The sequence below is a fragment of the Ochotona curzoniae genome, unplaced genomic scaffold, assembly GCF_017591425.1.
Source record: "Ochotona curzoniae isolate NIBS_2020 unplaced genomic scaffold, NIBS_Ocur_1.0 contig_3520, whole genome shotgun sequence".
In the NCBI taxonomy this organism is placed as follows: Eukaryota; Metazoa; Chordata; class Mammalia; order Lagomorpha; family Ochotonidae; genus Ochotona; species Ochotona curzoniae.
In genome coordinates, this window is record NW_024465894.1 from 17677040 (window position 1) to 17696634 (window position 19595).

At 48.8% G+C, this 19595-nt stretch overlaps 2 protein-coding genes across 4 annotated transcripts in view; one reads left to right on the plus strand and one right to left on the minus strand.

Annotated features, from left to right (window-relative positions):
• Nucleotides 1-238: 238 nt before the first annotated feature.
• Nucleotides 239-18122, minus strand: SNRPB (small nuclear ribonucleoprotein polypeptides B and B1). Of its 3 annotated transcripts, XM_040981725.1 has the most exons (9): nucleotides 18111-18122; nucleotides 18006-18008; nucleotides 7581-7621; nucleotides 5541-5692; nucleotides 3778-3889; nucleotides 2537-2689; nucleotides 1601-1739; nucleotides 1164-1289; nucleotides 239-535 (listed from the first exon to the last, which is right to left on the minus strand). In XM_040981725.1, the coding sequence occupies exons 3-9, from the start codon at nucleotides 7581-7583 to the stop codon at nucleotides 525-527; spliced, it is 696 nt and encodes a 231-aa protein (XP_040837659.1). In that variant the 5' UTR covers nucleotides 7584-7621; nucleotides 18006-18008; nucleotides 18111-18122; the 3' UTR covers nucleotides 239-524. The 3 variants fall into 3 exon arrangements, with proteins under 3 accessions (XP_040837659.1, XP_040837657.1, XP_040837658.1); XM_040981723.1 differs by lacking the exons at nucleotides 18006-18008; nucleotides 18111-18122 and having other exon boundaries at nucleotides 239-388; nucleotides 7581-7694; XM_040981724.1 differs by lacking the exons at nucleotides 18006-18008; nucleotides 18111-18122 and having other exon boundaries at nucleotides 7581-7694.
• The window catches only part of TMC2 (transmembrane channel like 2), a 44648-nt gene continuing 42164 nt past the window's right edge, over nucleotides 17112-19595 (plus strand). Inside the window, exons 1-2 of the mRNA XM_040981721.1 lie at nucleotides 17112-17145; nucleotides 17651-17698. Coding sequence (XP_040837655.1) covers nucleotides 17112-17145; nucleotides 17651-17698 — 82 coding nt within the window. The remainder of the gene's footprint in view (nucleotides 17146-17650; nucleotides 17699-19595) is intronic.

Below are 19595 nucleotides of genomic sequence, written 5' to 3' on the forward strand. Positions count from 1 at the left end.
ACTCCTCACCAACAATCATGAGTATTTATTTCAACAAACTCGTTTTGATGAGTCAAATGTTTTATTGCAGTTCAATTTTATAATTCTATTCTATGAGGCTGTATATCAGATGCAAATGTGTAATAAAATATTTTATAGGGAAGCAGCTAAGATTTGGGGAATTTTCTCAAGGCAACCCTTTTTGACTCTTAAGCACCCAATATATCAAAGATTTCTAAAAACAAATAGATACATCAGGTGCGTTTACTAGGAGTTTATTATAAACCAGTTTCATAGGCCACAAGGAAATAAAAGGACTATATACAGCCTTACAGGAAACAAGCAGGAAGCTGAGGAAGGCCAAGATGAGTCTAGGGCCTTGGTGGGTGCATTCCCGGGGGAGGGGGCCCTGTAAGGGAAACCAGACAATCCGGTGAGACTCCGTGAACAACAGCATAACAAACAAACAGGTCTGCGGTAACATGGCCCTGGGGAATCGGGCCCACGCGTCTGTGGATCTACTTCCATAACTCTGTGGCCAAGGATCAAAGAAGGCCTGAAGTAAGAGTAAGAAGTTTAGTCAGTGCCTGATCTGCAATTCAAATCCCCAGCCCTGTCCCCAGCCTCCCACACCCTAAAATTATCAAGTGACCAGGAGGATCATGATGGGTCTACTAACTAGGGAAATCTCTGGCCGACTCCATTTCCGAGCCTATACACACACAAATGGAAAATCCAATCTAGCGATGCAATGGCCACCAAGCTGGGCCATGAGTTACCTTAGAGGGCACTACAGAGCTTGGTGGGAAGAGTACTGAGCTGGGAGTCAGAATGCTGAGCTCTTTAAGGGTCCATTTTGTCATTCACACAAAGGCTCATCAACAGGAAGACATAATAAACACTACAGCAAAACCCACATTATCAAGCCTCAGGGCATAAGACAACTATGTAACCTTTGTTGGGGACTTCCAGCATGCTAAAGATACTACCTTTAACACTGAGAGGTACCCAGGGTGCTAAGGCCAATTTAAGAACTATTGTCTCTTATTTCCTTTGCTTTCTAGGGACAAAACTGTCTAAGAACCCATCTCCCCGGGCTTATGGCCCCAAAATCCCATCTCTCCCCCACTTTCCATCCCACTACTCTGGGGAAGGCAGCCAAAATCACTGGTGCGGACACTTACCTCGCATCCCAGGCGGAGGGGGCCGCATGCCTGGAGGGGGCATGCCCATCGGAGTGCCTCGTCCCGGGGGAATTCCCATTGGGGGACCCATAGGAGGCCTCATACCAGGAGGTGGGCCCATCATGCCTGCAGGAGAAAGGGCCCAAGAATATTGCTTAAGTGAAAAGGTAGCAAGAAACAGACAAAGCCACCCACAAAGTAGAGACAGATGGACCACTCCAACCACTCCTAGCAAAGTAGCATGTGAGCCAAAGAGCTGGGGCTTTCAACAGCCCTCCTTAGTCAGCTCCACGGTCAGTCCACCAGGCTGGATCTCAGAGTAATCCTGCTGAATTCCACAAGCTCCTCATTAGTTTCAGCCACGGGAGTGTCTCATCATGAATCCAGCTAAGCCACCTCACGCCAGCTAAAAACTAGGCAAGCCATGGACTCTTTACCTGGAGGAGGTGCCCCTCGGCCCATAGGTGGGGGAGGCCCAGCACGGCCTGGCGGGTACTGGGTTGGAGCTCCTGCAATGCTGGCTGTTGCAGCTGCAGCTGCAGCTGCAACTGTGCCTCTTCCTTGAGGAGTCATCACCTGAGAGGACATGGGATAGCACAGTCAGGCAGAACATGTGTTTCCCACCTTCCTTCCCACCTTGAGCAAGAAAACAGCAGACACTAAGCGCTTCAGAGCAAGAACTCAGAGCATCCGGTTCCTATCCAAACCCAGGTAAGTCAGTCAAAATATCAAGCTTGAATGTCCCAAAACCATTTTCTAAGGCCTGGATTTAGGGATGTCCAACTTGGAGCCATCACTGTGGGACAATGGGTTCAGCCACCACCTGCCATCACATAAGCCTCTCCACTTGGTCCAGCTCCCCGCTTACATGCCCTAAGACAGCTCAATAGTTTGGGACCCTGACACTCGCAAGTGGAGACCAGAATAAGTTCCTGGTTTGGCCCTGGCCTAGCCGTGACTGCTGTGGTCAACTGAGGAGTGAACCAGAGATACGAAGATCTCTCTCCCTGCTCCCACCCTACCCTTCTTCAGGCTAATATTACCTTTCAAATAAATAAATCTTGAAAAAAAAAAAGTGGGGAAAAATACCCAACTTAAGGCACCTGCATTTCCAAAAGTGACTGGGTAAGAACATATTTCAAATGTCATGGAAATATTTTTGCTCACATACATTTGGCTGAAAAACCTTTTGTACATATCTTTTAACAGCATCCGCTTATAGTGGCAAACTCTCCCTTTCACTTGACTCTGGTCACAGCAAAGTATTTATTGACAGCTGAAAATCACACACTCTGGACTTCCCAAACCAGGGTCCTTCCCTTGATCCTGCATTTTAGCCCACAGAAGCTGGTGACTTTCTCCCAATTTCTCACCTGCTGAGATGGCCCACCAACCCCACGAACTGGGCCGGCAAGTCCTGCAGGAGCCTGAGGCATGGGAACGCCAGCTGGGATTCCTCGGCCAGCTGCCCTGCCAATCCCTGGGCCCCCTGCAGCTCCAGCAAGGGGTACTCGGGCAATGCCAGTCTGAAAAATAAAAACACAGGCTAAGTGTAAATCGCTCAGTCGTCTAGAAATTAGAAGAGCACTTTTCGCAGCAGTTCCTCAGAGACACAAGCGTCAGGACAGGAAAGCTACTCACTTCTACGCATTAACTCTGCACTTCCTCCATTCAAGATTATTTGTCTGTCACTCTTGTAGCAGGCTTGAACCTAACTTGCCACAATTCAACCATCTAAATGTATTCTTCAGAGGGCCAGAATTCCTTTAAGAAGGGCTCAGCAGTCAAAATAATTGATCAGGCATCAAAGCAACATGAAATTTATTCCCACCTCCTTCAGTTCTCATCTGAGTGACAGTGAACAAATAACCTCATAATTGTTTCCTCACCAGCAAACAATGGGAATATTTTACAACTGATGTATAATGAGGGCTCGGCGTGGTGGCATAGCAGCTCAAGTCCTCACCTTGAACATGCCAGGATCCCATATGGGTACTAGTTCTACTTCCCATCCAGCTCCCTGCCTGTGGCCTGGGAAAGGAGTAGAGGACAGCTCAAAGCCTTGGGACCCTGCACCTGTGTGGGAGACCCGGAAGAGCTCTTGGCTCCTGGCTTCGGATTGGTTCAGCTCCAGCCGCTGCGGCTGCTTGGGGAGTGATTCATCGGACAGAAGATCTTCCTCTCTCTCCTCCTCTCTGTATATCTGACTTTGCAATAAAATAAATCTTTTTAAAAAGTTCATAATGAGTCATGGAACAGTCAACTCTACTATAACTAAAGTTATTTCTTTGAGCCAAAAAGGGGGTAATATCCGTCATAAGCATTTACAATTGGACAAAGCTGTAATATATCCTTAACACAGAGACCCAACAGAATCAGGCTCACGAGGGCCCAAAGCCTTGGGACTCTGCACCTATATGGGAAACGCAAAAGAATCTCCTGGCTCCTGGCTTTAGATGGGCTCAGCTCTAGCCACTGGACTGACCCAGTGGATGGAAGATTTCTGTCTTGCCTTCTCTTTGTAAATTTGATCTGTCTAATAAAAATAAATCCTTTTAAAAAAATCTAGCTCAGAGCAGGCCTCCTGCACACAAAGCTTCCCGCTCCAACTTACATCCTTGGGAGGAGGCCCCTCCACTGTCATGGAGACCAGGTTCTCTCCTCGCAGCAGCACCAGACCTAGGACCCGCTTCTCTTCCCTCTCAGCTTGTTTGGAGTTCTTCGGCCTAACAGGTTTAGAGACACAAAAGCAAGGGTGAGAAGATGAGTGAAGTTCAGGTGCACCTGCCTGGGGCCTCTAAGACTTCATTACATGCCATGTCCAAACAATGGTACATAAACTTTTCCCTACAACAGCCTCTCTGGGAACTAACACATAAGCCTATGGGTAGTTCTCCAGCTGTTTTCTATCAAGCTTGAAGCCCAACCGCACAGGAGCCGTGAAGCCTCATCTTCAGTCTTGATCACCCTGTACCTTCCCTTAGACCTTAAGGTCTCCCCAGTGTAAGGAGGCAGCTAAACGACGACCCCTTAAGGGCCGCATCCCACCCACTGCATTACATGCAGTCTTTCTTATACCAGTTCACCCTCACAGGTCTCCGCAATTCTGATCCTCACTTCAGACCAGTAACAGAAGCAATTAAGAAAAAGAAATTCCACTCACATGGAAACTGTTATTGCACGTCTTTTCTTCAAAAGCACAGAGCCCCTCCCCCCCAAGCTGCAACAGCCAACGATCATGAAGTAAAATGAACAAAATACATAAACAAACTAGAAAAAGGTTACTGTAACAGAATAGGGGTCAGGGGATGAAACAAGCCAAAGCCAAGACCCTAAAAATAAGACAAAATACTCTTGATTTCAAGAAACAACTGAGAGATTTCATTTCAATACGTTTACCAGTTTTCCATGGAAGCATATTTACCCTTTTTCATTTTCAAAATAAGTATGCACTGTTATTCCTTTTTAAGAAAAACCCATTTCAGTAATGATTTTTTTTCTCAGAAACTTTCCTGTATTTCTAAAAATATTTTCTAGTATATTTCTACTATCCAAACATGTGTTTCATTAAAAAAAAAAGAAGAAGAAGAAGAAGAAGAGATTCATTTGGCATAGCTGCGCACTGAGCTGCTGACCCCCCTTCAAGGAACAGCTGATACTCCAGCATCCCTACCAGACTTGACCTCAGGCCACAAGACACCAGCAGCCTGAATAAGTCACAGCTGGTGACAGTGTCACATGGACAGAGCATGTAACAAAACAGCGGGCTGGCCATGGATGTCACCTAACCTCTGGAAGCCTCAATGTCTTCAACATAAAGCTGGACAAATAGACCACGCCGTTATCTGTCACAGCTTAATTAATCTCTTAATTCTTAAGTGTAGGCAGTTAGCCAATTAACTCACAAAATCACAGTAAAGCAAAAGTATCTCCAATTGTTTCCATGAATGCCAACAAAAAGCACTGGCCCCAACCCCATGGGGAGCTGAGCACTTACCCCAAGAGGGTCAGCGGCTTCTTAAAGCAGTGTCAGAGAGCCGTTAGGCTACAGCTTTACAAACAGGCCCTTAGGCCAGAAAACCAAGCTCTCCCCCCTCACACACCTGTGGGGAGAACATGAGAGCCCTTTACCCCAGGACCCGGGGCACCCAAAGTCGAGAAGTAAAGCTAAAAAGCGCTTCTCACGGCTTGCGCCTGCCAAGCTCTGGAGAGCAAGGCTTGCCCGACTAAGGCGGGGGCTAGCTTTGGGCCCACTGTCCCCACTGAAATCTGCCCTCTATAGGAGAGCAGCAGAGAACCAACCAGAACTCCTACCCAGACCCACCTACCCAGGCCCTGCCTCCCCTCCACCAACTTCCCCACTCAGATGGTACTCACTTGATCTTGCGGAACTCGTCACAGTCGCAGAGGATCAGATTCATGTGCTTGTCGAAAGCCTTGAAGGTGCCGATGAAGATGCGGCCGTCCTGCAGGATGCACCTCATCCTGTAGTCGATGTGTTGCAGCATCTTGCTGCTCTTGCCCACCGTCTGCAAAATGCCACCAGGAGCGTGAGCTGCAGCTCTGGGGCCTGCACACCCCCTGGCCCGCACTAAAAGCACCCACCAGGCCTTTCCTGACTGACTGGATTTCCAGCTCTGCCTTCTACTCAATACTCTCTCGGGAATTCTCCCATGCCACCAGGATTTCAGCCCTGATCCCTTCCCCGTAACCTGGTCCTTTCCCTTCATCTAAAATTGGCTTATCCACTATGACTGCCTGTGTTATATTGGGTCAGTTGCAAGTGTACCTTCAACTGGATCAAATCCACTCACCAGAGTTAGCAATCTGCCATTATGCAGGTGTGACTCAAGTGCTGTGAAACATCCAAATACCATCACAAATATGGTACAGGCAGAGCTGAAAAGGATTGGCACCAAGTCCCCACCACCCCACACATTAACAAACCTGTTACCAGAAAGGAGCTGAGCAGCCCTGAGGTGACAGGTGACAGGGATGGAGCCTGGAAACCAGCCCACAGTGGGTCTCCCAGACCACCTGTACGAGAGGGAAACTTCTGCTACCTAGGACCTAGTCAGCGTGGACACATCACTGTCCTGAAGTCATCTGCTACATTCAATTCTTAATTTACACTAGGGCATCTACCTACAGCCTGGCTTGGATAACTACAACAACATCATCATGTGAAAGGACAGGTGCTCTTGAAGATTTCCAGAAACAAATCATGGGGCACTGGATCTGTATTACCCACTTCCCTGGAGTCTGACCCATGGGGGTCAGCTCTAACTCATCCTGGTCTTTCAGCCTCTAACACCTAGTGGGTACTCACCACGGGCGGGACACTGTGATAAACCACAGCACTGGGAGCTTTGTCATTCTTATTTTACAGACAAGGCCACCCCCAAGCTGGATAAAGGTTTATTCATTTGCCCCATGTCACAGCTGGCAAACAACCTGTCTGAATTCAGTGCCTGTTCTGAGCAATTCTGAACAGGCAATATCCATTCGTTTCTGTCAATTTCCGCCACTCTGGCTAAAATCCTTTAAGGCCACACCTCCCCAGCAACGAGGACACAGGGATACGCAAGTCCCTCGGGGACCACGGTGGTCTTCTACCCCACCTGCTTTCCCCTCCTGCTACCTGCACTGCCTTGGCTCTTGGAATTCTCGGGAGGTTAAAACATTCCTCCCGCGTTCGACGGGAAAACTTGGGATCCATCAGTCCAGCTCAGAAGCCATTTCCCAGGGAAAGTACTCTGGCCCCGCCCCCAGCCGGTACTTCAGCCGGAGGTCGAGTATACTACACCGCTCCACATCCCGAATCCCAATACAAAGCGCGCTCAGGGGGTCGGGGAAAGACGGGCCCTCCACTTGGTGGTGGGGTCCCGGCGCCTCGTTCAGCCAGACATTCGAGATCGTGCAAACATGCCGGACAGACGAGTCGAACTCTGCTTCATTCTTAGGCCCCACCTCCTCCCAGGCACGAGAGTCAGTAAGCCCCTCCGGGAACCGCCCTCAAACCCTGCACCTCTTCCAGCAACTCCAACGCTCATCTCCCTTTAGCAAGTCCGCGTATTTGCCTAAACACTCCCTGGTCTTCCCGAGGTTGCAGCACCTTCTCCGAAAACTCCCAACCCACACCAACTTCGTCAAAGTTCACTCAGAGCTTATCGAGTCCCGGGCACTACCGCTACAGCGGCGTCGGGTCGCGGTTCTGCCCGTGTCCCGTTCAAATGACCCTGTCTCCGCTGCCCGGCTCTGTTTTGCTCCCTCCTCCCCGTCAGGAATCAGCGGCGGCGGCTCGCGGCCTTCACAGCCCTAAGCGGACCCAACCCCAAGTTCCTCCTGCATCAAACGATACAACAAACTCCACAACAGACTCGGAAGCCCTCGAGCCGGCGGCCTGCGCTTCCTCACCATGGTGACGGTTCAGATGGCTCCGATCCGAGGAGGATTCACTTCGACGGAGGAATACAGGCCCGAGTGCACAATGATTCCCGCCGTTGCTGGCGGAAGTGCGGCCTTCAGTAAAATGCGACCGGGTCGAGAGCTACTTCCGGTCTCTGCTCCCGGCCCTTGGGTTCCGGTTCCAGGCCGGAGATTTTGTGTTCCGCGCAGAGGCGGGGCTTGGAACGTCGCGTTCACATCCGGTTTTGACCGTGTTCTGGGTTGCAAGTTGAGCACTTTGCTAGTTTAATGGCGCGGCTACCTGCCACGTTTCTCCCTGCTGCCCGTCCCCGCTCACCACCCACCTCCTCTCCCACCACCTTGTTGGAGCACTGTCTGCAGCCATTACCCTTGCTTTTCCTTGTGGTCTTTCCGCAGCACCTGCTTAAAGCTGCTGGCCATCCCTTCCTCCCCCCCCCCCCTTCCCCGTGTGCGTGTGGCTCAGGCCCTGCTTCCTTCAAGACTTGATTAAACAGCATTTTTTTTTTAAGAAGACTTTCCTGGACATCCCCTTTAAAACTGCAAGTACTCTCCTCACCCTCGTCTCTGCTTTTTCTTAACACTATGCCATATATTTTCTTATTGTACTATCCTCTGCCCAATACAGTGTAAATTCCATGAGGGAATGGGTTCTTGTACAGGGTTCCCTTACGAAATTAACTAGAACACTGCTCTGCCCAAAATAAGCACTCAAAAAAAAAATCTTTGTTGAATCAGTAAATGAATCTCATTTGGTCTCATGATTTTTTTTTTTCTTTAAACAATTTATTTCATTTGAAAGACAGAGCAAGCAGTTCAGCCCTGAAATGTTCCTATTGGGAGCTAGGACTTCAATCCAGGGCTCCCACATGGGAGATCTTACGCATGTGTCCTCAGGCTTACTGCTCATTTATCTCCAGTTCTCTCTCCCGGCCTATGTAAAACGTCTCTCAGTTCTCAAACTCCTTGTCCATATTCCAGGACACCCAGGGCTTCACTTCTTACACTAAGAAGGGACACAGACTCGTCCACACTCCATACACACCTGCAATGGCTTAGATTTGATTCCCTGGAGAGAAAATGAGATGAGAATGAAGGGCTCATTGTTGTGGAATGAGGGCAGCACTGGCTACAGGAAGCTCACTTGCAAGGAGTTTTCAGCAGAGTCCAGTGGAGGACCTGCACATCTGCTGGACCCTGGCGGTTCTCCCAGCTGAGTCCTAGGGTGCCCTGTGAGTCTGGGGTGCCCTGCTCAAATCTTCCCTATGATTCCTGCACCTACACAGCCTCCCCCAAGTGTGTCCTTCTTAAACTCCCTATTGGGAAGCTGCATAGCCCGCACCTGCAGCTCCCCTGGCTGAGCGCCCAGCCCTTGGCCCACACAGGAGCACACCTCTCTCTACAAGAAGCAGGATTTTCTCTCCAGCAGCTGAGATCTTGGTCTGCACAAAGTTGTGTGGGACAAATGCCACAGTGTCTGCCTCACACACCCCCATGCAGATTCTCCCTGAAACTTCTGACACAAAAGCCTTGCCCACATCCCCCCACAAAGAGCTCCCCGAAGGTGCCATCTTGAGCCCATCTCTGTTGCTCTCCCAGGCCACAAGCCGGGAAGCTGGATGGAAAGTGGAACAGCTGGGAAACAAACCAGAGCCCACATGGGATCCTGGTGCTTGAAGGGGGAGGATTAGCCAATTGAGCTATTGCATCAGGTCCTCTACTTAGTGTTAATGACTCCTATGACCCATGTGGAAACTTCCTTCACAGTTTTTTTAATTATAAAAAAGTGGTGAGTGTTTGGTTCAGGGGTTAAGAGAGCTGAGCAGCGTGTTTCAGAGCCTGTCCACACATAAAATTTACATGTACAACGCTTACAAGGCTGCTGATGTGAGTTTAAAATGAATGAGTGGCTTGATCTCATAAAAACTCCAAATTACTGTGAGAAGGTTATTTTGTGAATACTTCAATCTGTACTTGTATTCACAGCAACTGTTACACATGAATTAAGAGCAATTGGAAGTCCCATTTGAAAAGGAGTGACTTTGAACTTGATTTCTGATGAAATGTTTAGTATTAACTAGATTTACCCTAATTCCTCATGACATGTTAGGCTAAGAAATTTTGGCACAATCTGTAATACTCATTTGTCTTTCCATAGCTCATTTTTATTTGCTGTTTCTTACAATTTTGTCAAGGAGAATATCTGATTTTAAGCCTATTTACAAACATCCTGCTTGTTTGTAGACATTTAGCTTCATCTTCATTTTCATCAACTTAACCTGATAAAGAACTTTGGAGTTACTTTAGATATGAATGTGGTGAAATCATATTTTTACTTGCCCTATTTAATTTGCTTTAACAACACTTAGGTGGTGACTTTGAGGTGCCTGTGTTCTGAGCTTGTTTGCCTACGTAAAATTCAAATGGCACTTATAAAACTCATACATTTTATTTTAAAAGAGTGATCTAAGCCTTTGTTTCACACTGATGTGATTTGTTCTGATTTCCCATAGGAAGTTGGGTTCAGAAACGTAGCCACTTTATTTTCATTTACTCTAATTGGCAGTGCTATTTAGCAGGGAGAAGGGTCTTTCTGAGTGGTTTGTTGGCCTGTCATTCTGAGCTAATGCCCCATAGCTCACCATAAGCCAGCGTAGCTCCTGTTCAATTTAAAGTAAGCTGATTAGTTACGTGTATATTTGCTGTAATTCACAATCAAAAGTCTTTTGCTTTTGAGGTTAAAGTGAATCAGAGTCCGTAAAATTATACTGTATAAAGTGGCTCCCAAAGTAGTGCTTATCCTGACGAAGGACAAGTGGTTTTGAGGTTGTTTTCGGTCGTTTGGTTTGTGCTGCAGTCCCCCTGACTCCCTGTACCACTGCAGTCCCTGTCACTGCCATGGCCAAGTGCAACCTGGCCGACAGAGGGCGTGCCACCGAACCTCCAGAACCGAGGTAGGCGTGGGAGCTCCCATGGCCAGTCAACTCCTGGTGTGGAAGGACCTGATGGGTTTTGTTTGCTCATTCATTTGTTTGTTTGTTTTTAGGGACGCCCAGGTGCTCCCCTCTGTCCAGCAGGCCAAAACCTGCCCAGGGCCTTGGCTGCCTTCTTCTGATTAAAGTAGTGGGAGAGAAGCTGGGCTCTGTCAAGGCCAGCATGCTGGGACCTTTGAAGTGGAATCGTGGCCTCCGCCCAGCTCTAGAGGTCAATATCTGGGTTCAGAGTCAGGGTCAGAAGCTGATGTCCTCTCCCCAGACCCCATCTTGGATCCCTGCTTCCCCTTACAATGCTCAGACCAGCTGAATCCAGGATCTGAAACACAAGGTCAAGCCATAGCATTCTCTCCAGAGACTCTGAAAGTTGTCAAAATCAAAATAAAACTGCTTGTGTCAGCCCTATACAAATACGTCACTAAATAAAACTGGAGGTTTTAAAAAACAGGTTCTTGGGCCTAATTGCCTGATAGTGGCTATCACAAAAGATTCTGCCAGAATCACAGTGTGTTGCCGTGGCAACCCACGCAAGCTGGGACAAGGCCGTCTCCGCAGCAACAGTATCGTCACCTTGGTGATGCACCACCGTGGCCCAAGATTATTGTTTTAAAATATCTGATGGAAGCCTCTTCATTTTTACCTTTCAAAAACTTGGAGTTACTTCATTTACCCACTGGGATGCTCTGCTACTCCCAAATAAACAACATTATTCCTTGGAGAACATTCTGTGTTGTTGCCACCCTTTAGATTGATGACATTGATGCTGCTTGCCACATGGCCCTGCCAGGCCCAACCACCTGGTGCTCTGGGGATCTCCATCCTATATGACCTTCACCTTCTCGCTCAGGGGACGAGTGTCCACCGCTGCAGAAGCTGAGACCCTGATTCTTACCCAGAAAGCCAAGGCCTCAGCTTGGCCTTGGTGAACTAAGTCCCCAGCTTGTTTGTTTTCTTCTTTTTCAAAGATTGATTGGTTTATTTGGAAGGCAGAGTTACAGAGAGAGAGAAACAGCTCACTCCCCACGTGGCTGCAATGGTTGGAACTGTGCTGATCTAAACCAGGAGACAGGAACTTCTTCTGGGTCTCCCCACGTGGGTCCAGAGGGTCCAAACACCTGAGTCATCCTCTGCTGCTTTTCCAAGTGCATTGATAGGGAGCTGGATCAGAAATGGACAGCCGAGACATGAACCAATTCCCAAATGGCAGCCATATGGGATGCCGGCACCACAGACACAGTGTTATCACAGCATAGGGTTCCCCATTTTATTAGCTCCCCTAGGAAGGAGCTCCCATAGGATCCCTAGAACTTTGGTGCTTCAGAAAGTATTGCCATAAAGAAATGGAAACTGTAGTGCTGGTGCCATGGCACAGTAGGCTAAGCCTCCACCTATGGCACCAGTAGCCCATATAGGTGCCAATTCTTGACCAAGCTACTCTAGTTCTGATCCAGCTCTCTGCTTATGACCTAAGAATGCAGTAGAGGATGGCCCAAGTGCTTGGGCTCCTTCACCCACATGGGAGACCTGGAAGAAGCTCCTGACTCCTGGCTTCTGGCTTCAGCCTGACCCAGCCCCTGCCACTGCTAACCAAAGTGGGACACTTCTGGTCCAAAAACTGAGACTGAGCAGGGTGACAGTGAGCAAGAGTCAACAGAGCCCTCTCTTAGCATTTTAAAACTTTGGAGTGTTATGGTTCTAGCCCTACAATCTCACTCAATCCCTAACAGACCCTTGTACAAGTCATAGCAGAGTCACCTCCACCCAACAGCTGAAGAAGCATAGGAAGAGAAACCTTCAGTATCTTACTTTTGATCCACAGTCTTGGGAGGAGGTTGAAGAGAAAGTTGCCCCTGTCTGGATTGAACTACTACGAAGTTCCTGGTATGAACCGTCCTTCTCCAGTAAGGGCAGAATTAATGGAGCCTCTGAGTCTTAGCTCCCTCCGTTCTTTCCCTGATCCAGCCTCTGGAGTGCCAGAGGAGGCAGCAGGCCCGTGACCGTGGTCACCACTTGCTGCATGGTCACTTGTGGGCATCTCCCAATCTGTGTGCTTTGATGTATGGCAGCAATGCCATCGTCCTTTCCTGCCAGCCCTGGATACTGAGTGTAGATCTAATAACCCTTTGCAAACATGACCTTTCTACCCATTCTTCAGTGCTAATCAACAAAAGTGTGGGGACTAACATTCTGTCCAAAGAAGCCTTAGGAACCCCCTGCTTGGGATGCAAGCCCAAGCGAAGCTCATGGGGACTCGTTGCTGCTGCCTGGATTTCCCAGCCCTCTCACACTCTGAACCACAAACAGTGAGCTTTTTGGTGCGGGTCAGTAAGAGGAGGACAGTGGCCTTGCTGTAGCTCTGGCTCACATTGTCCAGCCAGGGTGCTATTGCCATGAAACTGGATCCTCCCCTTTGTGCTGGTTTACAACATTCTGTGAGCGATACTGGATGTTTTGTAAGCAGATAGCCATAGCTAATTATATATACATATCCTTTTAATTGGAGAGGTAAGTTAACAAGAGGGCCCAGGAATCTTCCTCTTTTAGCAAGGGATTTTATGGCAAAAGCACCACATTGGGGTTTTGGATGGCCTATAAGGTTGCACAAGTAACTTCTGATGCTGTTATATTGACTTTCAGGGAGTTTCATGTTGTCTAATCAAGTCACACAAATCAAAGAGAATAATGCAGGGATGACATCCTTTTAAAAATGATATGTGTTCAGGCCTGGTGGCGTGGCCTAGCGGCTAAAGTCCTCACCTTGAATGTGCCAGGATCCCATATGGGCGCTGGTTCTAATCCCGGCAGCTCCACTTCCCATCCAGCTCCCTGCTTGTGGCCTGAGAGAGCAGTCGAGGACGGCCCAAAGCCTTGGGACCCTGCACCCGCTCGAGAGCAGTCGAGGACAGCCCAAAGCCTTGGGACCCTGCATCCGTGTGGGATACCCGGAAGAAGTTCCTGGATCCTGGCTTCGGACCGGCATAGCATCGGCCATTGCAGTCATTTGGGGAGTGAATCATCGGACGGAAGATCTTCCTCTCTGTCTCTCCTCCTCTCTGTATATCTGACTTTGTAACACAAATAAATAAATCTTTAAAAAATGATATGTGTTCATTTGAAAGGCAGAATGAGGATAAAAGAGAGAGAGAGAGAGAACTCTTCCATCCATTGGTTTGCTTCCTAAATAGCCTCAATGGCTGGGTCTGAACTGGGTCAAAACCAGGAGGTAGGAATTCCACCCTGAACTCCTATGTGGGTAGAGGGGACCCAATTACTTGGACTATCCTCCACCACCTTCCCAGGCCATTAGCAGAGAACTGAATCAGAAGCAGAATAGTCAGAACTCAAACCAGCACTCTAATACAGGATACCAACATCCAAAGCAGCAGCTTAAGCACTGCTCTACAAAGCCAGCTCCAGGGTTATCATCCTCCAGCAGCATCCGCTTTAGTGATGAACCCTGAACCACAAGGACACCAAGGCCCAGAGTCAGTGTGACCTTCTTAATGTCGCTTAGTCAAAGCCAGAATATTCCAACGTCCAGATTCTCTCCGTCTTTGTCTTAGACCTCCCCAGGGGCCACACGGGCTCTGCAGCTTTGCATTCCCTCCATCTGAACCCAGGGTCACAGCTCTGCCTCGCCAGGCTGCTGCAGGGGACAAGGAGGTCTGATAGGAAAGTTTCTTATACAGCCAACATGGATATGCAGCAAACACACTGCATTCAAAGAGTTTTGAAAATCAGCCTTCCACACTGCCTGGCATAACATCCCACTCCTGTCCACATGTGTATGGGCCTTAGGAAGCACTGGGTTGGATTTCAGTGGTGTATAAAGAGAAAAGAAATTGCTCCAGGTTCAATGTTTGGCTTCTAAACTTGGAGTCTTAATTCCATAGCAATAGTTGTGGCAGATTTTGTTATAAGGGGAATTTGTCAGTTCCTAGACTTCCCCTTCTGCCACCAAGGAGCCATGAGGACTTGGTGTCTGTGTGTGTTCACAGACAAATCCCTGGAAAGGATGCCAGGGATCTACCAGGTGTGTGTTCTCTTGGAAAGGAAATAAGTGATTGTTGTTCAAGGTTGGCACTAGAACATGCAGGGATTGCCCCTGGAGAGGAAGGTGGTCTAGGAAGCTGTTCTCCCCCAAGCAACAGGGAGTTGGGAAGGGCAGGTTCCTCCCTGCATGGGGGCAAGGCCGGGGCAATGCCAGCACAGCCCTGACTCCTTCCTCTGGGCCCCGCAGCTGCAGTTAGTTGATGCTACTACCACAAGGAGTAATGGGACAGCCTGGTGAGCAGTCCCCTCCCTATCCTTATGCCCAGGCCTGGGGAAGCACTGCAGGAGCTGGGTAGGTCGGAGATTTAGGCAAAGTGTCTATTAGGAGCAAAAGTTAAGAGGCACTTGAGCTGTTCTCCAGTTGGGCATTTGAAAAGTCCGGCACACAGGGCAGTTCCTGTGCCACCTCCCTTCACTGCACAAATGTTGTGACCAGGTGGGAACAGGCACTCCTCCTGACCCTCTTGGAGGGGACATGAGCAGGCTCATGAACCTGGCCAGAGGCTGGGTGTATCCTTGACAGCCACAGATTTGCCCTGAGGAAGGTGGTTTTTGTTTGTTTGTTTGTTTTTTAAATTTTGATTGATTTTTTAAAAAGCAGCAAAGAAAAATTTTTTTTTTGCAAAGTCAAAATCTTATTTGTGTCACAAAATCCTTTGGCATGCCAGTAAGAGTCACAGAAATTTCTCAGAACCTAGATTTTTTTAAAGGCAACAAATAAAATACTCGGATTACAAAGGCCAATGATCCTGAAAAAAATAAGAAAACCATTTTAAGTATCTGCCATATTATGACACATGTGCTTCCTAGTAACTAAACAACAAGCTCTCAGGAGGTCTGTAACCATTATGATTTCAAAGTGGTGATAAGCATAAATGATACTTTGAGATCTCCCCTGACAGCTTAATGTGGTATAAAAATATCTATGTTGGGACAAAATCACATGTTTTTGTCTTCAGTCATAATTGAGAAAAGTAACAAGTTTGAGTTACAGGGCTAGGAAAAATGAGCACACATTATTGTCCCTGTCACTGTTCATAGACCCACAAAATTACACCCACAGCATTGAGATGCCAGGGATGCCAGGCTAAAAACTTCAGAATCTAAAGCCTAGTGGCCACCTCCCTGAGGGTATCTCAGAATCTCTTCTTTTTTAATGATTTATTTATTTATTTGAAAGACATAGTTACAGAAACAGATATTTCATCCTGTGGTTCACTCCCCAGATGGCTGGATGTGGCTAAAGCCAGGAACATCATCTGGATCTCTCAGACAGGTAGCAGGGTCCCAAATACTTAGGCTATCTTCTGCTGCTTTCCCAGGTGTTTTAGCCAGGAGCGGGATGGGAAGTGGAGCAGCTGGGCCTCTAACCTCCACTCATACAGGATACGGGCATTATAGGTTACAGTTTAGCTCATGGTGCCACATGACTTTGTCCCTTCAGAATCTCATGTGAGGATTTTCAAAGCAGCCAAATCTACCCTCCCTGAGGCTGGAGGTGTGGGAAGAGCGTTGAGGTGGGTTGAGGGGACATTCATTAGTGTGACCTCAGGAATTCTGGGTCGGGATGTGAGGTGGGGGCAGGATTGTGTGGGCCGGCCTAGGACTGTAGAATTCCAACATCCGGTGTTCATCTCAAGAATCTGCATTTTTAAAAAGTATTTATTTCTCTCTCTCTCTCTCTTTTTTAAGATTTATTTTTATTTTATTGCCAAGTCAGAGATACAGAGAGGAGGAGAGACAGAGAGGAAGATCTTCAGTCCAATGATTCATTCCCCAAGTGGCCGCAATGGCCGGAGCAGAGCCAATCCAAAGCCGGGAACCTGGAGCCTCTTCCAGGTCTTCCATGCAGGTGCAGGGTCTCAAGGTCTTGGACCATTATCGCCTTCTTTCCCAGGTCACAAGCATGGAGTTGGATGGGAAGCAGGGCTCCCAGGACACAAACCTGTGCCCATATGTGATCATAGCACACGCAAGGCAAGACTTTTAGCCACTAGGCTACCACACAGGACCCTTAAGAATCTGCATTTTTAACAAGCCTGGGTGGTAACTTGTGCAAACATCTTAGAATCTCACTGGTGCCTTGCCCCTGTCAGCATCATAAAGACCCCCAGAGGTTCCTCCCATCTTCCCTGGCTGGTATGCCAGCAGCATTACTGCCAGAAGATTGGTCTGTGGCTCCAGGCCCCTCCAGGGCCCCTCATATGTAAGTGATGCCTGAAATGTGAGGCCAGTGCCTCCGCACAGGGAAACCTGAGCAGAGGAGTGTGCAGCCCGATTGATGGGCTGGGAGCTGCCACCTCCCTCCACACCTCTCTCCACATTCAATCTCTAACAGCCTGAGGAGCAGGGAGCACTGCCCAGCTCAGGAAGAGAGGCCAGCAAGCATGAGGACAGGCAGGCGCCCCTGGCTGGAGGCGAGCATGGCTAAGCAGACTGTGTGAGCCCAGACAGGGCCCGTGGGAACCCTGCCACCATGAGCCTCCAGTCCCAGGGCCTGGAGGAGAAAGGTGAGTCTGCTCCCTTATCTTTGTGGGGCCCACCCACCGGGTTCATGGGCAGTAGTGGCTACAAGGAAGCAGATGTGGCAGTCAGCATAGAGAGGGCAGGGTTCACCTGCAAGCCAGGCAGACCTCAGTCTGGGTACTCAATGTTTCTGGGCCTTGTGCACAATGTACAGGGGATATTTAAAGCCACAGATGCAAAGGACCATGCTCAGACCTGTGGGACTGTGAGTGCTGGCTGCCATCATGGCCTCAGAGCCCATAGGGTCACTGAGCCTCCTGTTGTCTTGGTTACATTTCTTATTGGCAGTCCCTCAGCACATGTCCGTTTGCCTTCTAGCCTATCTGTCTGAGGCATGGGATGGTAAAGATTCTGACATCATGACTGTATCTAGGATGTCAGAAATGTCACAAGCTGGGGGCTCCAGGTCTGGGTTCCCATGGTGAAATGGGGGAACTGCCAGGGGATGGTTTCCAAGAACACAGACTGATGTCAAATCCCTTCTTACAGCCCGAGGAGGAGGGAGAGGGCAGGCCAGGAGCAGCTCTCCAAGCACAGGTGAGAAAAGGGATGGGTTCCCGGGTCATCTGCTGTGCCCAGCTCAGCACCACCAGCACAGCTATCCATCTGCCCAGCCCATGTGCTCCTTCATCTTCCCTCTCCTTCTACATTGTGCTTAGAACCTACCAGAGGCAGGTATTTAATGGCAAAGGGGCCTGAGATTCAAGCAGAGAGAGCCAGACACTCAGCCATGGGTACCAGGAGAGTACAGGACCCTGGACAGCAGCGAATGTTCTCCAAGCCTGGGCTGGCCAGTGAGAAACTCACAGGCAAGGCGACCTGGCTCCCAAGGCCATGCTCTCACCCTCTGACAAGTATCAGAGGCAGTGAGGACTAGGGGTCCTTCCCCTTGGGTCTGTGACAGAGCCAGCTGGCCCCAGCAGAAGCCACAGGCAGGTGGCAGAGGAACCCTCAGATGCCTGATGGAGAAAGGGGTAGACAAAAGCTGCAGTGCAGCTCAGGAACCCTGCACACCATGTCACAAGACATCAGAAAGTGACATCATTCTCTCTGCTTCAAGTGCAAACCCTACACCCCAATATAATCTCGGGGGCCATGGACTACAAGGGGAATGGAGGAGGATTCCCTCCACCCTATTCTAAGAGGGCCCTCACTTGGACCCCCTCCAATGATTGTGGAGGGGCTGGCCCTGGGATCCTCCTCATCTTTCCAGACCTTCTCCCTTTGATATTTGCCCCTGTTCATATTACCTTCATTTTATTTTGTAAGGTAGAGAGACAAACAGAGAAATAAAGAGAGATCTTTCATCTGTTGATTCATTCCCAAATGCCATGCTCAGGTCAAAGCCAGGAACCAGGAGCTTCATCTGGGTCTCCCACATGGGTTCAGGGGCCCAGAACTTGGGCCATCTTCCATTGATTTCCCAAAAGCATTAGCAGGGATCTGGATCAGAAGTGGAGCAGCAGAAACTCAAACTGGCACCTATGTGGAATGATGACATTGGCGGCAGCAGCTTTAACCCACTATGTTACAATGCCAGCCCTATTCTATGTTTTAATTAACTAGCTAACAAACTAACTAACCAATTTCAAAAGCAGAGTAACAGAAAAAGAGAGGGAAAAAATAAAGGGAGAAAGAGATCTGCCATCTGCTGGTTCACTTCCCAAAAAGCAACAACTAGGGTTGAGAGCTCCATCAGGGTCTCCCACAAAGGTGTCAGGGGCTCAAGAGCTTGGGCCATCATCTGCGGCCCCCCACGTGCATCATCAGAGAGCTGGGGCAGCACCCTGATATGAGACACAGGCATCCCTCCTGGCAGCTCACTTGCTGTGCCACAACACCAGACCCAAGATTCCTATTCTAAAGTTCCTGTGGGTTCCCCTTGGAGGGGACTTGATATCCTATTACTTCAGTTTACACTGCACAAGGAGAGAAAAAAAATGTCAGAGAACACACAACTCCTTTCTCAAAATCATTACAATTAGCCATCCTGTTAACTGGAATGAAGGATCAGAACGCTCGCCTTTCCCGCAGCGCCTGGCAGGTGCACTGGGCCATTAAGATAACTGCAGCAGAGGACGAGCCAGACCCTCTCAGCTCTTCCAGCTTCTCCCCAGCCTGGCTTGTGCTCTATAATTTCTGTGACTCAGCCAGGTGCACAAACATGAGGAGGCCTCTTAGGTTCAAGGGAGCGTGTGCTGTGCTTGGAGGGCTTCCTAGTGAGACAGCTGCCTGTTGAGCTCCTAAATTATGTATCATGTGGAGTGCTTGGGAAAGTGGCTATGAAAGAAAAACATATCAAACCAAACAGCTTGTTTTCTCTGTAGACGAGGTTCAGGGAAGATTCAAAGGCAAATGCTAGCTTGTTTTCTATGTCACCCACTAATTTCCTTGAGTTGGGGATGAGATTGCAACAGGAAAACAATTGATGAAC